The following is a 24,480-nucleotide window of genomic DNA, read 5'->3' as shown; positions in this document are numbered from 1 at the left end:
GTCACAAAAAACAGTAATCGAACAGCGTTAAAGTGTTATAATTTATTTTTTAATCGAAAATACTGTTAAACATTCATATTTGTTATTTTTTATTTATAATTTCATTTAAAATGATATATTTTAATTATATTTGAAAAAAAAAATGTTACTACAAATATACTTTTAATTATATTGACAACAAAATTTTTAATAAAAATATTGTAAAATTCATCTTCAGATAATTCTGAAAGTGAATATTATATTATGGTGGCCATTCTCGATTATGTTGATATTAGTCGATTTAAAAATTATATATTGATTACTTAATTACTTATTCTAATTATTCATTCGTAAATTATTTTCAAATAGATTACTTTTAAATACCTCTTCAAAGTAAATCTGGTTTTGGAAAGTGGACACTTCTTAATAGAATTTTTTTTTGCAATATTATCACTACTTATTCAATTTGTCAATTTATATTTCCTGAAGTACATTTATTGGCGTACAACAATTTAAAAAATTCTTTTACAAAACTTGATGTTGTGTTTTTTTGGGAAGATAATTTTTGTACTTTTTACTTTAAACATGCAGTGTAAGTAAATGTTTGTTTTTAAATTGTCGTATGCAAAATAAATGTTTAGACAATTATTTTTTTTTTTCATAAATTTGACTCTTCTTGGAAAAATATTTTTAAGTAATAAAAAAAAAATAAAATTTCTAATTCGTCCTTATTGGTGCGGATAAACAAAAAATCAACGTTAAAAAATTTATCCCAGTGTAATTAGAAAAAGAAAATTTGTTGTGATCGACAAACTTAACTACAATTGTGATTTTTGTGAACTTTAAAAATATATGAAGATATTTTGTAATGTAATTTCTTTAGGAAAATATAACAAAGAGAAAAATTGTTTTCTGCTTTTTTTCATCCCCTAACGTTTTTGGCTTTGACGAAAAAAAAATTGGAACAAAAAAGCAGGTAACTTTAAATTGTTCAAAAAGTATTTTTTTATTTTTGAAACTTTTTTTTTTTTTTGGTTAACATTATTAGGAATTAACAGAAAAAACATTATAGATCAGTCTTATCACTGATCCACGATCTAACGGCAGTGACACGTGTGTAAACTCCAGGATACTTTGGCCTCGCACAACCATAACCCCATGAGACAATTCCGATAAGTTTTTCATCTTGTACCAATGGACCTCCGCTGTCACCCTGTAAGTGAATTTTTTTTTATCATCCGTTTATTGTATTAAATAAAAAAAATTGTAATAATCTTTAAAATTTTCTAAAAGCAGTTACATTTTATAGTGGCGTTTTTTTAGAATTCAAAATGGTGGATCCAATATGGCGGTCATTTTTTTTTAACATTCATGGGGTTTAGTTGAAGTTTGTCACTCGGGGACTTTCAGGATCGATAAGTGCGAATTTGTCCTTGAATTTTTAATATTCACCATAGGGCACCCAATATGTTAGAAATTTTTACTTCGATAGGGTCTCTGAATACGATTATTTTTAATTGCGAATATTGCGACATGGAAAACGAACCTTGCGGCATCGTTCTGAACAATAAACCATAGTTCCCAAATTCAATTAATTAAAAAGAAAAGCCACATGCACTAATTTCAATTTAATTATAACATTTGTTGTACACTCAAAGAAATGATTTTGTTCCAAATGGAACGATTTAATATGACGTGCTTTGAATTAAATAAATAAATAAATGAGGAAATTACCTGACAAGCATCTTTCCCCCCACTGGAAATATAACCAGCGCATATCATTCGACGTGTAATTGTTTCTCTACCGTAAAGTTGAGCGCATTTTGAACTCGGCACTAAAGGTACGACAACTTCTCTTAAATGATTACTTAAGGATCCCGAACTACTTAGGGTACCCCAACCAGTAACCGTGGCCTTGGTACCACTGTAATAATTCTCTGAATTCGATGGTAACGCAATAGATCCAACTCCTTCTCTAAAATGCAGCGGTTCTTCCAACTGAAATCGGAAATTTAAAAACTATTAAAATACCACAATAAGATAAAATTATAAAGTTAAGATTTCGAAGGTATATCAGATATGTCGTAATTATTTTGTCTACATTCCATGAGAAAGGAAATTTAAAGGAAAACATTCCAACGAAACAGGAACTTTAATTATTTTTATCGATTCAAGCAATAATGAACATTTTTTCTATATTTTGTAATAGTGTGCAATTTTTTCATACCTTCATTACAGCAACATCATAATCACTTGACCCATAATTTTCGTGAACAATTATTTCACTAACTTGTACGACATCACCTATTCCTTTTATTGTTGAGGAGCCAACTTTCACCGAAACGTCCGCCGCAAAAGCTCTAGAATGAAAAATTAGTTCAATTTTATTTTTTTCAGTATTTAATTTAATAATTTAGTAATATACCTTGAGACACAGTGGGCTGCGGTTACTATCCATTCTTCACTAATTATTGATCCTCCACATATATGTCGTCCTTTATATCTCAGAGATACCTGAAAAATATTTGTTTTTCGAAGATCAAAAAAACCCTTAACAGAAGGGGGAAGTATGTTAGTAAGTATGTTAGTTTTTTTTATGAAAAAAGGTTAAAGGTAAATGTTTAAAAAATTAGAAATTGAAAAATTTACTTGATGTGGATGCTCTTGTATGAACGTAATGTGACCTCCAACAATTCTATCATCATCCACTGCCCTCGTGTAATCATATTCATCACCCTCTGTTCTACTATCGTCACTTAAAATAACATCATCATCATCATCATTTAGAAAAAAATCTTCGTCGCCTATTTATTGAAATAATCAGAAATATTAATTTTCTTACTAACGTTATTATTTTAAGAATTTACAGATATTTCTTAACTGGGGGATGCTACTTTACTTTTTTTGGCGAATATTGCGACATTGAAAACGAACCTTGAGGCATCGTTCTGAACAATAAATTATGGTTCCAAATTTAAATTAATTAAAATATTAAAACTTACACTCACTAATTTGTTTTCAACACACTCAATATTTATACAATATTTACTCGTTTCATGCGAGGACTCATCCGAATTAGTTATTTTTTTCCTTCTCAAGACAATTATTAAAATACCGCTTTTTTTGGGCCTTTAAAAGTAGAATCCCCCTTTAGACGAAAAATATTTAAGATTACTTTTTTTATGTCGAAAAATTAAAATAAACACAATTTCGAAAAAAATCGAGAACCCACTATTTAATTATTAACACTGTTCACTATTAAATTATTTTTAAACACAGTAGATGATAGTATGACATGTTTTCTTATTCTACGAACAATTTTATTGTTTTATATACAGACAGGTTTATGAAAAATTATTATTTGGAAAAACTAAAAACTTTTATAAACTATAGTTTATTTAATTATTTTTCATTTTAAAAAAAATACTAACCAAAAAATAAGGGACTTTGTGCAAAAGTGCATTTTAGTAGAACTATTGTTAAAAGAGAATGAAAGTACATAACGAAATTGTCTGAACAACTGTCGATTCATAAATAAAGGTTGCCCTCTATAAAATATTTAGTTTTACAGAGCTCTTTTTATTGCTTATCATAAAATTCCATAACTTCCGATCGTTAAACAGGAGATGAATTGCTAAGCTGCGAATAAATAATTGTTTCAACACTCTTGTCCAAGTAATGTGAAAGTCTGGATGTTAATTTCTGCCATAAAGCCATGAATCCCTCGGGGCCGATTTTAGAATTTTAATTCTTTATATTTTTCTCTTACGAAAAGTTAACAAATTGAGAGATCCCTGATTTTTTGAATTTTTACCTTTTTTTTATTTTTGATGTTTTCACCAAGAAAATTAAAATTCGATAAAATTCGTAGGCTCTAGACTATAGTACTGAAATCGTCGTATATCACCCAGTTTATTAAAGTAACATCCGTTTAAGTGAGAACTGTGCCGGTCATTCACAGCTTAAAAGGTGTCACGGTTCTCCAATTATTCTAATTCACGGAGGCTGACTTCAAGTTTAGATTTTTTGAAACAAAAAAAAATTTTTTGAAAAACTAATTTCAGATTCGTAATCAGCGACCCTGAAAATCCCCAAGTATTCAGTTTCAAGTCAATCTGATCAATTTTTTATTTCCTTGTCCGCCATTTTGAATTTTGGAAAACTAATATCAGATTCGGTATTAGCGATCCTGAAAACCCCAAGTAACCATTTTCAATCGAATTTGACCAATTAAAAAAAATTTCCGACATATTGGATCCGCCATTTTGAATTTTGAAAAACTAATGTCAGATTTGTAATCAGCGACCCTAAAAACCCCCGAGTATTCAGTTTCAAGCCATTATAATTAATTTTTTATTTTGTCGTCCGCCATTTTGAATTTTGGAAAACTAATGTTAAATTTGTAATCAGCGACCCTTAAAACCCCCGAGTAACCAGTTTCAAGCAAATTCGATGAATTTAAAAGAATTTTCCGCCATCTTGGATCCGCCATTTTGAATTTCGAAAAACTGATCTCAGATTCGTAATCAGCGACCCCAGAAACCTTAAGGTACCAAGTTTCATAAAAATCAATTAACAATTTTTTCAACACACTTTTGGCCCAAACAGTGGAAATCTCGTTGACAGCCAAGGGGTTAAGGGATTATCTCCAAAAATATGACGTGTAATAAACAATGTATTTTCTTAAATGGTTCACTTTTTGGTAAACATTCAGGTAATTCAAGTAGACAAATGTACAGAGCACTTAGGTACCCTTTTTGAATAAAAGTCCGCCATATTGGATCCGCCATTTTGTATTTTTAAAATCTAGAATCAGTTTCGTATTCTTCTTAGGAAATCTTACTTCAAACGAGAAATCAAAACAGTAAAGAAGGTAAATTGCGATTTGACGACAGAAATTAATGAAATTTTTTTTTGAAACTATTATTTATTACCTAAATGTCTGTGGAGATTCAATTAAATAAATAAATTCTTATCTTATTTAGAAAGAATAAAAATATCAAATAGGATACATAGTTTTCCAGAAATTCATCCTCTTTGTATAGAATGAATTCGAAAGTGTAATTTTCGGATCTGTGTTGTTATCAATATTTCCAATTTGAAGATGAGTATTCTTCTGTACGTCATATGGTTTCCACAGATCAGGTGGAGTTAACTTAGAAGATGTTGGCTTTCTAAAATTTTCCCCAATAATTATTAAATATATGAATTATTGAAAATTATTAAAAATATGAAATTAAATTTTACCCATTAATAGCAAATGAAGTCCACAAATCCACCAAAATTTGACTTACATTTAAATTAACATTGACTAATAATGGAAATAAAAATGGTAATTCTCCACCATGACCAACTCCAGTATTTGGTGAAGAATTTGCTAAACCAAAGGAATACAAATAATTAGAATTTCGCATTCTGGGTGTTGTTTTTTGCACCAATCTTAATTCTGGATATAGAAATGCAGCGTCACTAAAAGTGTCGGTGAGACTTTTTAGAAACTAGAAGAATTTTTAGAAAAGTTGAGTTAAAAATAATATAAAGGATTTAAATGTATTTGATGTATGTATCTGTTATAAATCTGATAATGTATCTGTTTAATTTAAAATACCTCTGACTTTTCTGGTATTGTAAAAGAATTATTAAAATAAAATTTCTTCACATCGTCCACGAATTTATTGGTGTTTTTTAAATCGAGAAAATGATCAGCAGTGTATGAGAGAATATTCCTTATGTCTGCTTTAACAAAATTATATACATTCTCATCTTTATATGAAGCTGAAAATTTCAATTTTGACCCTTGTTATTAAATACTTTCACTATTGGAAAATAATAAACAAGAGTAATTTAATTTTTACCATCAGTAAATAATAATCCTTCATCAGCAACTATACCACTAATGAATGGAAGATCTTTCATTTTATTGTTAGCTATTAAGTTTTTTGGAGAATCTATTAAAAAGGCGTCTTTATTTTTAGGCTCTTCGACTGGTAACCATTTTACAGGATGAAAATCTAGTTTTGAATCAAATGCCCCATTTGTATGTAATAAAGTTTCCACACTTTTACTTCTTAAGCAATTAACGAATGTTTTTGAATTATTGAAAGAACATTGGACCATTTTTGCAATTTTCATAACAGGTTCTCTAAATTTACTACTACTTTGAAGGCACCAAGGACTTAGAGAGCTGCCACTTTGAATAATGTATTGTTGGAAAAGTCCTGAAGATAAATAAAATCCATGGAAATGTTAATTTGAGTGTTGACACGAAATAGATAGAAAGAAATAATTTTGTGAGAATTACCATTGCTTGCTTCTGAGAGAGCATGAAGACTGACACTTGCGCCACCTGCACTTTCTCCAAATATTGTTACTCTATTTGGATCTCCACCGAAAGCTTTGATGTTCCTTTTAACCCATTTTAATGCTAGAACTTGATCTTTTAGACCAAAGTTACCTGGTGCTGACAAATCGCCTGTCGTAAAAAAACCCAAAATTCCTAATCTATAATTGAATGTTACTAAAATTATGTCCTTGTCCAAGAAGTTATTTGCACCAAATAGGCTTCCAGTTCCGCTAAAAAAACCTCCACCGTGAATCCAAACCATCACTGGTAGTAGTGTATTATTTTTTGTTCTCAATGGACTATAAACGTTTAAATATAAACAGTCTTCACTGCCTATGATTATATTTAGGAATAGCTGAGGACAGAAGTTTTGATGGGTTGTTGCTTTTTTAACACCTTGCCAGTTAGCAGCTGGTAAAGGTCTTTTGAATCTGAAAGAATTAAAAGCTTATTATTTTTTTTAACTTTGTGATTATTGTTAGAGTATATATACAAGTATTCTATTGAAAATAGTATTTTAAAAATATGAAACACTTCTTATCACGACTCATCTCCTGATTTTGAAAAGGAGACTTTTTGAAACTTCAAGTGGTCCCTTGATGTAGGGGAGGAATTTTCTAATTCTTTCTAACTCTGCAGGTCACAAGTCTTGGGTAATAGTAATTCACAATATGTAAATCGAAAATTTATTTAATTAATGGTACTTAATTATCAGCCAACCGAAAATGTTTAACAATTGATATTACTTGGTAAGAGATTAGCATCACAATTGTCATTCGGAGACAATCATCTGGCATATACGTTGGACCTCTGATCATGCTGCAGAACGAACCAATGTGCAATAATTGTTTAATAATTGAATTTCAAGCTATTTATTACTGTGTTGTGTGGGACGCATGATTATTCCCCAAATGTCATTTTTCCGAAATGTCATTTTACCGAACTGCACTTTTACGAATAGTCATTTTTGCGAAAAGTCATTTTTACGAATTTTCATTTTTGCGAATGGACATTTTTACGAATTGTCAATTTTCCGAAAAGTCATTTTTGCGAATCGACATTTTTACGATTTGTCATTTTTGCGAATTGTCATTTTTATGCAAAGACATTTTTGTGAAATGTCATTTTTGCGAAAAGTCATTTTTACGAATTTTCATTTTTGCGAATTGTCATTTTTGCGAATTATCACTTTTGCGACTCGACATTTTTACGAATCGCCATTTTTACGAATTGTCACTTTTGCGAATCGACATTTTTACGAAATGTCATTTTTGCGAATAGCCATTTTTGCGAAAAAGTAATTTTTACGAATTGTCGTTTTTGCGAATTGTCATTTTTGCGAAATTTAATTTTTGAGAAATGTCATTTATGCGAATTGTCACTTTTGCGAATCGCCATTTTTACGAATTGTCACTTTTCCGAAAAGTCATTTTTGCGAATTGTCATTTTTTGCGAAAAATACAATGTAAATCTATATATACCTACAAGTTTACTATTGTATTTATTTCGCAAAAATGACAATTCGCAAAAATGACTTTTCGGAAAAGTGACAATTCATAAAAATGGCGATTCGCAAAAGTGACAATTCGCAAAACTGACAATTCGCAAAAATAGCTTTTCGCAAAAACGACAATTCGTAAAAATGACTTTTCGCAAAAATGACAATTCGTAAAAATGTCGATTCGCAAAAGTGACAATTCGTAAAAATAACGATTCGCAAAAGTGACAATTCGTAAAAATGTCGATTCGCAAAAAAGACAATTCGTAAAAATTTCGATTCGCAAAAATGACAATTCGTAAAAATGACTTTTCGCAAAAATGACAATTCGTAAAAATGTCGATTCGCAAAAGTGACAATTCGTAAAAATAACGATTCGTAAAAATGGCGATTCGTAAAAATGTCGATTCGCAAAAAGGACAATTCGTAAAAATTTCGATTCGCAAAAATGACAATTCGCAAAAATGAAAATTCGTAAAAATGACTTTTCGCAAAAATTACCATTCGTAAAAATGGTTTTTCGCAAAAATGGATTTCGCAAAAATGACTATTCGCAAAAGTGCAGTTCGGTAAAATGACATTTCGGAAAAATGACATTTGGGGAATAATCATGCGTCCCGTGTTGTGTCGTAAAATCATCGTGAACAAAGTAATCATTCGATATACCAGAAATGCAAAGTTTGAATTAAAATTACAATATCTAAATTAGAATATTGTATATTGTACTAAAAGAATGGCCAAAAAGTTTAGACTTAAAGAAAAATTACCTTAAATTTCCCACTGGAGTTTGCGCATACGGTAGTCCAAGATAAGCTGAAAATATCCTTCCATTTCTAGATAACATGGTAGTACCTACCAATTTCCCTTGAGAAATTTCTATTATAGATTCTGCATTTAACACGAAAATGAACATTGAAATAACAACCGGAATCATTGTAAGTTTTTTCATAACGATTTGTTTTCCTAGTGTATTTTTAAACAAATTATGATATTAATTAATATTTAATTCAATATGTACACGTCTCTTTACTAAAAGAGAAAGGACGTATTCCTTTACTTACTTTTTAAATATTATCAAGTTTCTTTTTTCTGACTCAACACCTGTATGGTTGAAAACAAAGCTGTTAAAACAATTAGCTCCTCGTATTTATTTCTTTTTTTACCTCATTAACAACAAATAATATAAATATTTTTTTTAATGTGTAGATAAAGGAAAAGCTATAGTCAACTATAATTAAAATCATTTAGTTATATCGATAACAATGTTTTTCCTATAGTCACCACTTAATCTATTAAGGAAAATTTTATTTTTCTAATGTAAATATTTTCCTAATAAAAAGTAAATCCCCAGTGTTTGATAATTACTTTTTTACGACGCACATTATAAATAGGATACAATAAATAACCCTTTGTCTGTACATATTTATTTCTTTTTTTATTATAAAATAAATTCATTTGAGTACTTAAATTCCAGTAATATTCTTAATCCAAGAACGTAGTTCAGCAACATTTGTATAGACACCTGGAAATCGTGGTTGGGCACAACCTAGACCCCACGATACGAGTCCATAAAGAGATCCGTCAGCTGTAAGTGGACCACCAGAATCACCCTGACATGAATCTTTTCCTCCCTCTGCTAATAAACCAGCACAAATCATTCTTGGTGTTATTGGATTAATATCTTTATATGCTTTTTCGCATAATTTGTGTTCTACTATTGGCACTGAAACTTGGCGAAGATATCCGTCGTTAGGTCCAATTTCCTGAAGTAGAAGCAAACATAAGGTTTATTATATTGACTATAGTTTTGTATTTATTTTGACTAAAGTATTTTTGGCTAAAATGGGAAGGTACTTACGGTATTTCCCCAACCGGTTATGTTTACAATTTGTCCAGATAAAAGTTGTTTGTCTGCTAGTTTGATAGGTTGCACGGTGGGGCCAAATTCAAAGTTTCCTGCAAGCTGAAGAATTTGTCGTTAGGGTGGTATTATTATTTTTTAGAGTAGAAATTAATTGTCTAATTCTAGTCAATAACTAGAATGATTTAAAATGAGGTTTTAAAGCTTTGCTTTAAATTTTAAGATTAATTTGTAAAAATGTTTACCTCTATAACAGCAACGTCGTAATCAATTTGAAATCTATTGAAAAGTGGATGTCGAATGATGTTTGACACGTTGTAAATAATTCCATTGCGATTGTTACTATTACCAGCTCGTAATTTATAGAGAAGTGGACTGCCGCTGTAAACAAAATTAATAAATTTAATCAAATCAGACCTTATTTGATAAAAGATTTTAAAAGGTAAATATATTTATTCTCAGTTTTGAACATGAAAAGTTTTAGGAACGTTCCTCGGACGCGAATAATGTTTTACCCACTAGGGATGCATCTAAATGTTCGAGAATATTTCTAACAATTAAAAATTTTAGATTTCGTGGCAATATAAACTATAAAACTGTCCATCTGCCTCTTAGTTATTTATTTAAGTAAACAAATCATACCCAACACAATGTCCTGCCGTTATGGCCCAATTTTCACTTATAATAGAAGCACCGCAGATGTGACGTAATGTTTGCAAAGACAATTGATGAGGATGTGAGTGAATATCAACCCTTTGCCCACCTACAATTCGATGATCGGGAAACAACGGTTGAATCCTATACGCATTTCCTGAAATAAAATAATTATATAGTGTACATTAAGAATAAAATTTACCCTCTTTGAAAAACATTTGACATTTTTTTTAAATTTAAATTGTAAGCAAAATTGAAATCAATCTTTTACCGTATGATTCAATAACTAGAAGAGTAATAATAATCTGCAACAACATTTTAATTACTGTTAAATGCGTACAATTTTCGTTTGAATTTATATAATTTAAATAGAAAAATACTTATCTTCTATATCAATGATTGATCGAATAGAGAAATTCTACTAATGAGCTAATTACAATGTTTGATCTGCTCTGTGAAGATACGAAAACTAATTAGACTTGTATTTTATAAAATAAATTTTAAAAAGTTATTACTCGAGAAATACTTTCTATAGTTATGGACAATATTTATTACATTGAAGATCAAATGGACAAAAAGACGTCATTCAATGAATGTAGTTTTGTTACAATCAAAATGGTACAATTTTTTTTATTTTTTTTTGCAAAATCTTCATCTACGCGTGCCATTATATCGATTTAATGCTCTCAATATAATCTTTACATTATCTTATATTTCTTCTTATCTTTTTAAAAAAAAGAGATAATGTGATTGATTTTGTTAAATAATCTCTAGATAGAAATCATATTACAATAATAATCTTTCTTAGTTTCCTTGTTTGCAATCAATCGTAAACTAAATTGATTTCGAATAAGGTAAACAATGAACATGCGGTATCGATATATTTAATTATTCTCATCATCATTTATTGTTAAGTCATTTTTGTTTATAGAAATTTTCAAATAAAAAGTATTAAAAAACCTCTGGGGATTAACTTGTTTTAAAATTTTATCATTTAAAATTCTTCTTAGAGTCTTAGACCCAACAAGCAATACCTCCTTCAGTGTGAGGTCGAAGAAATGACGTTGTCTAGCGAAAACAGAGAATGCAGTAGATTTTCCTCAAATTATTTTCGGATTAGCCTAAGTGAAAGGTCTGGAGTCCAGATGTCGATGTAAATTAGATAAAACACCGAATTATTGATTTGACGTTGATGTCAAGTTAATGCAGTCCTTAGAAAAATAGAAAGCCTCGCAGTATCATCTCCTTGAATGAATTTTACCAGGACGAGACTCGAAGAAGGCACTTGGTACTTGAAGAGATTTTCTGGACTGGAGTCGAAGAAGAAACTTGATGACAGCACACAACTAGTTAACTTGATGGCGATTGCTGGACTGACACGAAGAAGGGCACTGACATTGTAATGGATGATTCGGAATATAATTGTCTGAACATTTAAATAAATGGACACAATTTTATAGGCACTATAATTTCTAGGTATATTTTATTTGACCTTTTCAAAGACTTTATACAGTTTAAATTCTAATCAGTAATTGAAGTTTATAATACAATACATTTATATACATTTTTTCTACTTTGATCGTTAATCTTATCTTACTTTCCATTCCAAGTTCCAAGTAGTGTTATTCTTCCTTCAGTCCCGTAGGTTATAGGACTCTTCTTTCTAATAAAATCTGCCAAGACGTCAATAAATTGAGGTCCTCTGATGCGATTCCGATATCCGTTTAAATACGGTGGTGCGTACTTACTTTCATCGAGTAAAAAATTTAAAGTCGTAAGTCTATACCATTTGTCAAGATTCAGTTTTTCGTAGATTGGAATTTTGCAGGCTTGACATCTATATCAGAAATATATATACAATACAGGGTCAGGAACTTTACTTTTATAAATTAACCGCAGTTTAGAAAATTACACATTACCTTACTTTTACGTCTACAACTCTATGGTATGGTACACTTGATAAATTATAGGTGACTTGAATTCCAGACCACTGATAAAATAATTTGCCTACAAATTCATTTTTAGAACGACTTGCAAGGACGGCTTTTTCTAAAAACTAAAATACATTTTTTTTACTAGAATTCAAAATTCTAGAAGATTCAAGACATGTAGATACAATAATTTTAGTTCAATAAACAAGTATCACAATTTTTTGTATCTACGCTATCTAGCTTGTAAATTCTTTACTAGATTTTTAACCTTCAGGATACTTCTTCCTAAAAATTCGGCTGTGTCCAGCGTATTTTCGAATGGTTGAACTCCAACAATATCTTCAAATCTAATTGTTTCGGGATCATTGCTGATACTACTTCGAATACCTCCGACGTTAATTACACCAATTGCTGCACGAGTCCAGAAATATTTATTGTCATCTTTTCCGATATTCTAAAAACATAAATATCTTCATATTGTGAGGTGGGACGTCGGGGAAAATTAACTATTAGCTCAATTCCTTATGCGAGATAGACTACGTTCGGAATGCAAGAAGACTAGTTCCCGATAAAATGGAGAAACAGTGGTTGTTACAATTAAAGCTAAATAGTAATTTATGATATGATACTTGAATGTTGGACTTACGTAATCTACCATGGAGTCAGTAATCAAATTACCCATATTGCACTCTCCTCTACGGCATACATACTTTCCATCCAAATAAACCTTTGTCGAACCCACAATTTGCTTTCCTTTGATATCCGCTAACTTCTTCCAGGGTTTTAAAGCTTTTAGTACTTCTGGATCTATATGATACAGGTAACAAAAATTAAATAATAAAAAAAGAAAAGAATATAATACTCTTTTCAAACAAATAGAAATCCAATTTTAATATTACCCTCGGGAATAGAATGATCTAAGAGAATTGGATTCCCTTCCCAATTTACAACCTCATCACGTGAGTCAAACCACACTGTCAGGTTACCTATATACCTAGGGAAGAAACAAAAAATATATTTCGAGTATCTTCTGGAAAAGATTGTAGAAATTAGAAATATTATATCACAATCCAACCTTGTAAAAGCTGAAGCTTGAACGATTAATACTGATCTCCCACTTTCTTCTTGCTTCACATGAACTGGATATTCATCTTCTGGAATATCGAGATAAGGTTCAGGACCTAGAAGATTTCCAAACATTAAGAAATTACTTTGGTTCTGTTAAATTCCTGTTTCGTTAATACGATGATCATGTAAATTCTTCCTAAAGTTATTTGGTCAAAGTTTATTAATTAATATAACATTAACTCACCAGTATATAAAAATGTATGAGAATGTCCTCCAACAATAATATCAATATCAGAGCAATTGGCAGCAATTATTCGATCAATATCCAAACCACAATGGCTGAGAACAATTATAATTTCTACTCCTTTTGCTTTTAGATTTTTAGCCTCCGCATTTATTGCTAGCACTTCATCGATAAATATTACATTTTCTGTCCTACTAATCATCTTGGAATTTGCAAAATTATATTGGTAAGAAAATTAGATTAATAGAATTAGATTACTAGGTCCTAACTAGATCTAGAGTGCATAAGAGATTTCGAACTATATCAAATATTTTACTAACATAGCTAGTTGATAGTAGAGCACCTATCACTCCAATTTTTCTTCCACTTTTTTCTATTATAGTACTATTGGTAAAAAGACCCTAGAACAAAAGAATTAGTATTCTACAGATTAATTTTCTTGGAAATTAGACGACATTAGACAGTTCATACTTTTAATGTTGGTTCCTCAGTTATATCTAAATTCGCCACCACTACAGGGGAGTTTATATGTTTTAGGAATGGCACAAGTCCAGCTATTCCGTTATCAAAATCATGATTTCCAATTGTCTGAAAATAATTTTTTTTTGGGAAATTTATAATATGTTAATAGTTAGTATAATTAATTAGTTACCATAGCATCGTGAGGAAGCATATTCATGAATTCAACTGTGACGTTCCATTTGAAGAGATTATACCAAATGGTACCCTGATACATGTCACCGGCGTTTAAAAATATTCCATTTGGTCTCTCATTTAGCAGCTTTTTACTTGCCGTGTAGACTCGTGCAACTCCTCCGATACATGTACTCTCGTGCATTTCTTCATTACAGATATCGGACGCGGGTCCAGTTTGAAGAAACCTTACTCAAAAAAAATTAGTAATTATGTAATAACAAATTGTAACAAATAATAATGGATTTTCGAAAATGCATGACTTAGTACAAGTCAGTCTAAAATTTTCATCTTTAACAAGTGGTTCTCTACGCGACAGTCTAATATTTTCACGCCCCAGTGTAAAAGTTCAAATTTATCTTCAAACGAAATATTGCTGAAATTGTGTCATTTGGCTGGTGAAAAAGACTATTACAGGGCTCTTAAAAAAAATTGAAAGGTTTTGTGTTTATTTCAGTTAATTTAATAAAAAATCAATGTTTGTTGTCGACATTCTTTAATCATGAAAAAAAATCGCCTAGGACAAAAAACTATAATATAATTCCTGGGGGAACAAAAAAGTAAATTTCATAAATACCTGGCATGAAAATCATTGAAATGTATTACAGAAAGTTCAAATAAATTCGAATTTCTTAAAGATCCACCAATTGAAAAACTTGTTGCTAATTGAAACACTGAAAACACTAATGATAATTTAAATAATAATAATTTTGAACTGAACATATTTTTTAAATATCTATTTTCTATAACTGACAATAAGGAAAACAACACCTGCAAAAGCGTTCCATTTGAAGCTAACCCTCTATCAGTGACTATTTAGATAAACAATTGATATATCTCAATTATTAAAAAATCACTTATTATCATTTTCCTGCAATCTTTTTTCAAACAATTAAAATAAGGTCAGATAGATATAAATTCTAGATTCAAAATAAGTATTAGTGAGTGTTGGGTAATTTATTTTTTTTCTCAAACCGTTGTTTGATAAAGTGTTTTTATTTATTTTTTTTATAGGGAACAATAAAAATTATCAAATAAAAGACCTTAGGAAAATTGATTTCACATACTTCGATTATCAAAGTGATATGTTTATTGTTAGTGCGTTTGTACTAGCATTTAAGCGTATTTTTAATCGAATTTGTATTTTTTTTTAGTATTTTATTCACATTAAAAAATTTGTATATTTTTGTCAGTATTTTAAATTAATATGTAATTTTAACTTTTAGATAACGATACCGCCTACCTATTTATTTTATTGATTTAAAAACAATTTTCGGAACGATTAGTTTTAAAAAAAATAAGAAATTTATACGCCATATTGGAGCAGCCATTTTAAATTTGTAAAAATTGATTTTAGATTTATAATTATTTTCAAATTATTGCAAAAACCCCAAATAGTTATAGATTTAAGATTTTAAAATTATTTTTGTATGAAAAAAAAGCTACAAAAATACCTAGTTGAGATAATTTTTAAGACAAATACTAAAAATTGAACTAAATTTGAAAAAATATAACAAAATTTCTACTGAAAAAAATGTATAACCCTCAGAATGACATTTTTTTTATCCATAAAAGATTAGTTTGTAAAATTAAATATCATATGTTTTGCAAAAAATGTGAATGCAAATATAGAAATAGAAAAGTGTTAATAAAACAAACCATCTACATTTATAATTGTCATTTCAATTAATTAACAATCTTTTGACGCGTTCACTCAATAAATTGGTGAAAATTATGGCGATTGGAAATTTATAAAACCGGTCCCCCGCTACTGAGTAGGTTATAGCGAGAGACAAGTGTGTCAAAGAAAAAGTATTTCATATAAAGTACGTATTTGATTGTAAATGAATAAGGATGGATTCTTGTGATAATACTGAATTATTTTTTGATCAAGCTTGTATAACATTAAAAAGTTTATTAAAATTTGACACATGGCTATATTCCTTATCATACGATTGCAATGAGGTAAGAATTTAAAAAATTTATATAATAAACATATTTTACTCTATTTATATCTTTATACGAAAATTAATTTAAAATTACTTATTTTAACTATATTGTAAGAGTAAATTTTTCCTATTACATTCTAATTTTAACTATAACTTTGCGACGGAGGAAAGAAAATATAAAATTAATTATTAATTATTAATTATTAATTATTAATTATTAATTATTAATTAATATAAATGAAAAATAAATTACAGTAGTGTATAAATTCAATTCGGTGTTTCTATTTAAAAATATACATTATATAATGGATCTCATTATTTGTGATGCTACCTTTCTAATATTCAATTGACAGTTTTGTTTACGAATGTTTTATGTTTATCAATGCAGATGTCATGGAAAATATTTTAATAATGAAAAAGTATTTTAGAAAAAAATATTTTAAAAAATTTATTTAAGATAAATTTTTTAAGTTGAGTTTTTCTAACCACATTACATGTGTTATTAGAATGGTTTAATTGCCAATGGCAATATTGACATAATTTTTTAAAATTAATCAGCCATAATGAATATACACCATATTGAATTTTTAAAAAAAATAACATAATTAGATTCGTAATCTGCGACCCCAAAAACCTCCGAGTTATGAATTTCTAGCCAATCCGATAAACTTTTAAAAATTCTTCTGCCATTTTGAATTTTGAAAAACAAATATAAACTTGAAATCAGCGATCCAAAAAACCTTCGAGTAACAAGTTTTATGTAAATCCTACGAATTTTCAAAAAATTCGTCCTCCATATTGGATCCGCCATTTTGAATTTTCAAAACCCGATATTAAATTCGTTATATCAGCGTTTTTAAAAACACTTGGAATATTTAAGGACTTTTTATTGTAATTAATTTTTGTGTTTTATTTCAGTGTCCATATACACGTTTGAAAAGAATTTCAGCGAATTCGAACTCTAGCATTAAAATAAATACAGCTGAACGCTATAAATGGAGAATTTTAAAAAATAATGGATCTGAGGAGTTTGAATCAGCAGCAATTTCAAGGTGCGAGACTTTTTTTCTCAAAAGAATATTTCGAATTAAAATTCAGGTGGTCAACAATTATTACCGACGCCTTTCATTTGTATTATGCAGTTCAAATTTCAAAAATATTAACCGATATTTTTTCAGAGATCTGTTATGTAAATTTGAACCCAATGTGGGGCAATTTGGACATTATGATTTAATAATTAATGACACGAATTGTGTTTTTCAATCCATAAAAGACCCCATAAATCCATATATATGTGAGTATGAGGCAAATTAAATTTAAACATATATAACAATCAGCGGATAGTATTATAAACACATTAGTCGGTTTTTGTGCGGTCACTGATGGCAAATGTATAGCCAAATTTATAAAATTCAAAATGGCGGATCCAATATGGCGGAAGAATCTTAAAGGGGTAAAACCACTCTAGAGGTTGAAAAGTAGATTCATTTTTTAAGAATTTATTGTGGGAATATGGAAAAACAGGGACTGTCTCGAAAGTTTGGTTTGGTTTATTTTCTGTGTAGACACGAAACTAAATTAACAATTGAGATTGAAAAACAATTATTTAGTGTCAAACACAGAAAAATTGTTTAACTTCACTTACGCAATTCGAGCAACTTAAGTAATTAATGTAAGTTACGTAATAAGAGTAAATTACGTAACTAGAGTAACTTACGTAATAATAGAACTTACGTATGTTACGTAAACATAGTAAATAACGTAACTGAAGTAAATTACTTAAAAAATAGAACTTACGTAAGTTACGTTATTTACTATGTTTACGTAATTAATGGAACTTACGTATGTTACAAAAGCAGAGTAACTTATAGAATTAACCAAACTTACGTAATTCATGAAACTTACGTAAGTTACGAAACTAGATTGACTAACATTAATTTTTCTAGTTACGTAACTTACGTAAGTTCTATTAATTACATAACTCACTTAAGGTCGATTAGTTACGTAATTTACTTAAAGTCGACGATTACTTATGTAACTTCGATTAGTTACGTAACTTACGTGAATTCGATGATTACTTACGCAACTTCGATTAGTTAGGTAACTTACGTAAGTTCGATTAGTTGCGTAAGTTACTCAAGTTACGTAAATTCGATTTGTTTTGGTAACTTCCTCTAGTTATGTAAGATCCATTGATTACGTCAGACATTCTAGCTTTAGTGACGTTATTTACTGTGTTTACGTAACGTACGTAAGTTCGGTGAGTTACGTAATTTACTCTAGATATGTAATTTACTTTCATTACGTAAGATATTCTAGTTACGCAACTTACGTAAGTTCTATTTTTTACGTAAGTTACTTAAGTTACGTTATTTACTCTCTTTACGTAACTTACGTAAGTTACTCTACATACGAAATTTACTCTAATTACGTAAGTTGCTCGAGTTACGTAAGTCAAGTAATATTTTTTTGTGATTGACACTATAAATAATTATGTTTTTCAATCTTTTGTTTCGAGTCGACACGAATTTTAATTCAATCATTTAATTTAGTTTCAAATTGACAATAAACTAATATTATAGACGTTAATTTAGTTTCGAGCCGACACGAAACTAAATAGTTTCAAATACTTTTATTTTTGGATTATTCAAGAACTAAAACGAAAGTAATTTTCTATTTAGTTTCGTTTCAGTATCGGTCCCTGTAGAAATAGAAAAGGAATTTCTTTTTAATGAAATAGAAATGATGTCAATTAAATCATTGACATCTAAGGAACCTCACAGACCCTCTCCTCTGTATGTAACAGCAGTGGAAAGGCTATTTGAAATTCTTTTTCACTTCTATAAAACCAATTGGACATCATTTCTAAGACCCTAATGTACCCTGTAAGACAAAAAATAGAATTTTCCAAAATTTTAGAGTGGCTTTACCTCTTAATAGAATTGTAGATTTTCACAATACTGATCTTTCTGATTCAACCAAATTTTAATTTCGGAAATAGTTTTGTATTTTTTAAATTTGAATTCAGATTTACAATCAGTGACTACTTCAAAAACAGGTAAGCAGAAAATGTGCTAAGGATCTTGTTTTTTCTCTTTTTTTTTTTTTTTTTTTTTTTTCTTAGTTTTATATGAAATTTGACGAAAAATAAAATTTATTCTCCAGCACTTGCTATAGCAATTGGAATTGTTATAAGCCTTCTTTTCGGTTTATCGATACTGAACTACTTAATAAAAACTTTGCTAAGATTCATTCATAAGTCGGAGGCAGCAAATACACAAGAAAAAGTGAAAAGAAAAAGCCGTGTTAGAGCTATTGATACAGTTAGAGGGTGAGTAATGTTGAAATGTTTTATACTATTTGAGTTTCGATAAATAAAATTAAGGATCGAATTGTAACATTTTGGAGCCGTTAATTTTCTTTAGGATCAGCATACTTTTTATGATATTTGTAAACAATGGAGCTGCGGGTTATCCTCTTTTGGAACATGCAACATGGAATGGTCTACGAATAGGCGATCTTGTATTTCCCTGCTTCCTCTGGATTATGGGTGTCTGTATACCTCTCTCTCTATTCTCTCAACTTTCTCGCAATGTCTCGAGATTCACAATTTGTCTATCGATCGTAAAGGTAATCTATAAATTCTGTTGGGAAAAATTTAAATTACACTTTAATTTAATTCAAAATAATTTTAAATTTAAAATACCCTTTTTGTAGCGTAGCATCTGGTTGTTCCTGATTGGAATATCTTTAAATACTCTTGTCACTGGATCACAACTAGAAGACATTAGAATTTTTGGAGTACTCCAAAGATTCGGCGTTGCCTATTTAGTTAGCGGTTGCTTATACGCCCTTCTATCTTCAAGAACAAAGGATGAGGTTTGTGTGATACTTGTTTCCTTGTAGCATATATTTGCTCTTACTTTACAAAATACTAATTATTGCAGAGGATTATTTTTAAAAACTTTGCTGATATTGTATCATTATGGCTGCAATGGATTATTGTCCTGGGTATTGTAGTTCTTCACTGCTTGATTACTTTTAGACTTGATATTCCCGAATGTCCCAGGTATGTATTTTAGTATGTAAGGGGAAATAGTGATTTATTGTCTTTAATGAAAGGAATGTCTAAAATGTCCTAAACTAACTTTTAGGGGTTATTTAGGTCCTGGTGGACGGCATGCTGATGGTAAGTACATGAATTGCACTGGTGGTTCAGCGGGATATATTGACAGAATACTACTGGGCGTGAATCATATTTTCCAATGGCCAGCGATACGTTCTGTATACGGATCCGAGGCTTTTGATCCTGAAGGGACACTAGGTAAGAATTTGCAGATTTTTTTTAAAAATTATATATAATATAATTATAATTTCTGTTTTATAGGTTGCCTGACATCTATCTTTCAAGTATTCCTAGGAATTCAATCCGGATCGACTATACTTTATTACCACGATTGGAAGCAAAGAATCCCAAGATGGATTACATGGGCATTATTTCTTAGTGTCCTGGGATACATTCTCCATTCGCAGAATATCATTCCAATAAATAAAAGTTTGTGGTAAGGTGTTTAGGTCTTAAAAATCAAGACATGCCTTTTAAGTATTTTTATACCCTCAAGTATTTTATTTTCTACCAGGTCACTTTCTTTCGTATTTGTCACGACGTCCTTCTCACTATTTTTACTCTGCATATGCTATCTTCTGGTCGACGTTGTTAAAATTTGGAAAGGAGGACCCTTCCGCATTCCTGGTATGTATATAGTAACCTAACATTTATTATAGTTAACCTAACAACCTAACCTAACAAAGTAACAATCTATAACCTTGAAGAAGAAGAAGAAGAGAAGAACAATCTAACCTAACAACCTAACCTAACATTTATAATTCAATTTGAAATTAAACTATTCTATTATATCTAGGCATGAACGCTCTAGTCATGTACATCGGACATATGGTTTGTTATCAAATTTTCCCATTCCATTGGAAAATTGGAAAGATGAAAACACATGAATTGCTATTAGCCGAAACATTATGGTGCGTGTGTTTGTGGATTGTCATTGCATATGTGCTACACAAACGAAAAATATTTATAACCTTATAAAACACGATATTAATCTGCGATTATAAAAGTGATGTTTGAAACAAAATAAGATTTCTGAACACACGCGTAATTGTGTCATTTGTCTATTCTTCATACTTGGAAATAAATATAGGAAAAATATCATTAATATAAATAGTTTTACATGTACCAACCATTCTTTTAAATAAATAAAACTAGATGCATCAGTTCTCTTTTTTTTCTCTTTCTTCACTGTTTTCTATGGCAACTATGGCTTCTCTGACTTATCCTACTAATTCTCGATCACGGTTCGGAAACAATTCCGACAGATGACGTGACGATTCACAATGGCACCTTTGGCCTTTTATATAAAAATTTTTAAAGTATGTTTTGTATATAGAATATTGAGAAAAAGGAAAAGACAAAAATAATAATGATTTAAATAAAAAATATATTTTCTTAAACATTTTATTATAATTGATAAAATATACAAATTAAAGGGGTACATACAGTCATGAGGGCAAATTTTTTTTAAATTTCTTTAAAAAAAATAAAATAAATACAACGACTATAAAATCAGTCAAAGTCACTTTTATATTATTTCAGTTGTTCTTAACGTGATTTTTTTTTATAAAAAAAATTGTGTCTTTATGTTGTAAACATTTATTCCTTGAGGCCATATGAGAACGTTTAATAGTGCGTGAACGATGTGAACATGATTATAAACGAGATGCAGGATCATCTGAAATAAAAAATTATTCCAAACTTTAAGAATTCTTTTCAAAAAAATAATGTAATTCATAATTTTTTAAAATAAAAATCTAAATATTTTTATCTTTTGCTTTATAATAAATATTCAATTATTTTCTAAAAATTTAACTGAATTTGTTTTAAATCAATTCCTATATCAGAATTCATAAATAATTCATTCGAGAATTGAATTATTTAAATAGAATAATTTTTGTAAATTCATAAAATAATGTATATTTTCAAAATAATACAATATTATATTTATAGATAATTTTTAAAGATGAAAATATAAAATTCTTTAAAATATAAAATTTTACAAAATTTCCAATTGTTTCGATTTTTTAAAATTATTTTTGTGAATTTAAAAAATATCTTCAAAAAATTTCAATTACCTACTATTTTTCAAAAATTTAATTTTTTCAGAATTTCCAAATATTAAATCTTTTAAATTTCAATCATTTTTGTAAAATAAATATTTAAATACTTATTGTTCTCTATTTGCTTAAAATTTCAAAATAATTTCAATGTATATAAACCAATGGAAAAATTTTTTATGAAAATTTGAACTGCAAGTCTTTCAAAATTCAATTATTTTTTTTAGAATTTTCGAATAATATATTTATTCAAAACTTTTAATTTTTAAAGAAGCTGACAAATAATTAATTTTTTATACAATTAAAAGCTTTTTGAAATTTAATTATTTCTAATTATTTCAATAAAAAATCCTACTTTTTAACGCACTTCTAATTATTTTCAAAAGTGTTGACTAAAATTCTTTTTTAAATAAATTCTTATATCAGAATTTAACGACGAAAATTCAATTATACTTAAATACAAAAATAAATGATTCATAAAATAGTTAATTATAGTGAATTTGTAATCGTTTTTCACCAAAAGAGAAAAGCTTTTTAAAAAATTTTTAAACTTACTCAGAATTTTGGATTCCAGAGCCATAATATAAGTCCTTCATAATGAAAATTGTTGTTGCAAGTCGTTGTTGTTTCTGAGACGTTGTTAAGTTGTAAAAATCATAGAAATTTGAAAAAAAATATAAATTTTTTGAAAATGATGACTGTATAGACCCCCTAGGATATAATTCTATAAACATAAAACTAGTGTACTATTTCAAAGTACCATTTTTTAACGACTTTATCACCATTCTTCTGATTATATAATTTTTGATTTTGATCATAAGCATCATGACCAGCTACATCCTCATGTCCCTTATGCTCACGATAATGTTGTCCATTTTCAAAATCACCCTTATTTTTATTATGTTGTTCCTGATATTCTTCATCAAGATGATGATTCGCATAATGACTTCCATTATCATGTTGCTTCTCGTTATAATCAACCTCATCATCCTCTTGATGACCATGATCGTAATTCTCATCATAGAAATCCGTTTGCTTTTTATATTCATCCAATTTATGAACGACATGATGACCCTTTATACTGTGTCCTTTCTCATAATTACCCTCCTCATGAAAATTACTACCCTTCTCACCCTCTTCACCCTTATGATGCACAACATAATAACCATCATCATGATGATATTTTGCTTGAGCATTATTTTCATTATTGTAATTCTCATTATGTTGACTATTCTCATTATTTCCCTTATCACCTCTATCATAGTGATGAATAATTTCATAACCATTATTCACTTTTCCTCCATTTTCGGAATTATAATTAGAATCACGTTCACCACCGTCGCCCTTCTCCCATTTACGTTCAGTTGCTGCAAATTTTGAATCATCGAAATAATTCAAAATCCCATATGACTTCACTAATTGTAAAGTACACAATAATCCAATATTGAAAATTAAATTCATTTTGATTTCAGAAAATTAACGATTTAGAAAGAAAGATTTAGAAAGACTATATTGATGTAATCGTGTTCACTACTGAAATTGGTGTGACAAATTTAATTCCAAATCTAATTATATTTATATGAAAAGTTGAATAAAGGGAAATAAAATATTTAATGAAGAAGTCGACCTATCACCTTGATTTGCTCACAGATTGTTGCGCGACAGTTTCTCCTTAACCTGCTTAAAATCTTTTAATGTCACTTTTTTCTATTCCTGAAAATTGTGTAATTGTCAATTTCAATTTTTAGCAAAAAAAAAAAAGAAAAAAAATACGATTCTATCTTCTTTTGGAATGATAACAGGAAAAAATAAAGGATAACATTTATTTTTTAGTTCTAGGAAAATATTTTCATTATTTACAGATATGATATTCGAGAAGAATATAAAAATTTGTGTGAACTCTTTTACTTTCCCTTTTTTTATTGATAGAAATTTTTACGGCTTGTTGGAGAGGTAAAAAAAGTTATTCTTATCGTAATAGTTATAATTATCATCTGTCTATGTAGTGTTTATTCGACCATGAAGGTCGTTTATATATCGAAATTTGTATATTTTTGTTAAATCTATTATTATT

General features: G+C 29.0%; 5 protein-coding genes across 6 annotated transcripts; 1 reads left to right on the top strand and 4 right to left on the bottom strand.

Moving 5' to 3' along the window:
* Window positions 1-1,022: 1,022 nt before the first annotated feature.
* On the bottom strand, window positions 1,023-10,971 carry LOC122503497. The gene is made up of 17 exons (XM_043614064.1): window positions 10,891-10,971; window positions 10,607-10,787; window positions 10,324-10,492; window positions 9,927-10,062; window positions 9,679-9,783; window positions 9,288-9,583; window positions 6,281-6,753; window positions 5,835-6,197; window positions 5,588-5,712; window positions 5,227-5,477; window positions 4,992-5,153; window positions 3,411-3,499; window positions 2,629-2,783; window positions 2,405-2,493; window positions 2,207-2,339; window positions 1,714-1,977; window positions 1,023-1,192 (listed from the first exon to the last, which is right to left on the bottom strand). Exons 2-17 carry the CDS (start codon window positions 10,650-10,652, stop codon window positions 1,046-1,048), a joined length of 3,003 nt encoding a protein of 1,000 aa, XP_043469999.1. The 5' UTR covers window positions 10,653-10,787; window positions 10,891-10,971; the 3' UTR covers window positions 1,023-1,045.
* Window positions 4,585-8,955, bottom strand: LOC122503526 (venom carboxylesterase-6-like). 2 transcript variants are annotated; one of them, XM_043614098.1, is made up of 7 exons: window positions 8,882-8,955; window positions 8,588-8,783; window positions 6,281-6,753; window positions 5,835-6,197; window positions 5,588-5,754; window positions 5,227-5,477; window positions 4,585-5,153 (listed from the first exon to the last, which is right to left on the bottom strand). In XM_043614098.1, exons 2-7 carry the CDS (start codon window positions 8,767-8,769, stop codon window positions 4,979-4,981), a joined length of 1,611 nt encoding a protein of 536 aa, XP_043470033.1. In that variant the 5' UTR covers window positions 8,770-8,783; window positions 8,882-8,955; the 3' UTR covers window positions 4,585-4,978. The 2 variants fall into 2 exon arrangements, with proteins under 2 accessions (XP_043470033.1, XP_043470034.1); XM_043614099.1 differs by having other exon boundaries at window positions 4,998-5,153; window positions 5,274-5,477; window positions 8,588-8,927.
* Window positions 10,972-11,787: 816 nt separating the features above from the next.
* On the bottom strand, window positions 11,788-15,103 carry LOC122503525 (apyrase-like). Its single transcript, XM_043614097.1, has 11 exons — window positions 14,849-15,103; window positions 14,231-14,459; window positions 14,050-14,166; window positions 13,899-13,979; window positions 13,579-13,780; window positions 13,342-13,447; window positions 13,166-13,260; window positions 12,913-13,073; window positions 12,535-12,720; window positions 12,255-12,391; window positions 11,788-12,172 (listed from the first exon to the last, which is right to left on the bottom strand). The coding sequence occupies exons 1-11, from the start codon at window positions 14,992-14,994 to the stop codon at window positions 11,929-11,931; spliced, it is 1,704 nt and encodes a 567-aa protein (XP_043470032.1). The 5' UTR covers window positions 14,995-15,103; the 3' UTR covers window positions 11,788-11,928.
* A 792-nt stretch (window positions 15,104-15,895) lies between these two features.
* On the top strand, window positions 15,896-21,506 carry LOC122503523 (heparan-alpha-glucosaminide N-acetyltransferase-like). Its single transcript, XM_043614095.1, has 11 exons — window positions 15,896-16,236; window positions 17,139-17,272; window positions 17,399-17,514; window positions 19,386-19,551; window positions 19,646-19,850; window positions 19,938-20,099; window positions 20,168-20,289; window positions 20,375-20,544; window positions 20,608-20,782; window positions 20,861-20,973; window positions 21,143-21,506. The coding sequence occupies exons 1-11, from the start codon at window positions 16,126-16,128 to the stop codon at window positions 21,322-21,324; spliced, it is 1,656 nt and encodes a 551-aa protein (XP_043470030.1). The 5' UTR covers window positions 15,896-16,125; the 3' UTR covers window positions 21,325-21,506.
* Window positions 21,507-21,853: 347 nt separating this feature from the next.
* Window positions 21,854-23,934, bottom strand: LOC122503505 (myb-like protein F). The gene is made up of 2 exons (XM_043614073.1): window positions 22,962-23,934; window positions 21,854-22,024 (listed from the first exon to the last, which is right to left on the bottom strand). Exon 1 carries the CDS (start codon window positions 23,865-23,867, stop codon window positions 23,145-23,147), a length of 723 nt encoding a protein of 240 aa, XP_043470008.1. The 5' UTR covers window positions 23,868-23,934; the 3' UTR covers window positions 21,854-22,024; window positions 22,962-23,144.
* Window positions 23,935-24,480: the final 546 nt, after the last annotated feature.

Source organism: Leptopilina heterotoma, unplaced genomic scaffold, assembly GCF_015476425.1.
Source record: "Leptopilina heterotoma isolate Lh14 unplaced genomic scaffold, ASM1547642v1 Lhet_263, whole genome shotgun sequence".
In the NCBI taxonomy this organism is placed as follows: Eukaryota; Metazoa; Arthropoda; class Insecta; order Hymenoptera; family Figitidae; genus Leptopilina; species Leptopilina heterotoma.
Note: the sequence above shows the minus strand (reverse complement) of the source record. Positions and strands in the feature narration are given on the sequence as shown.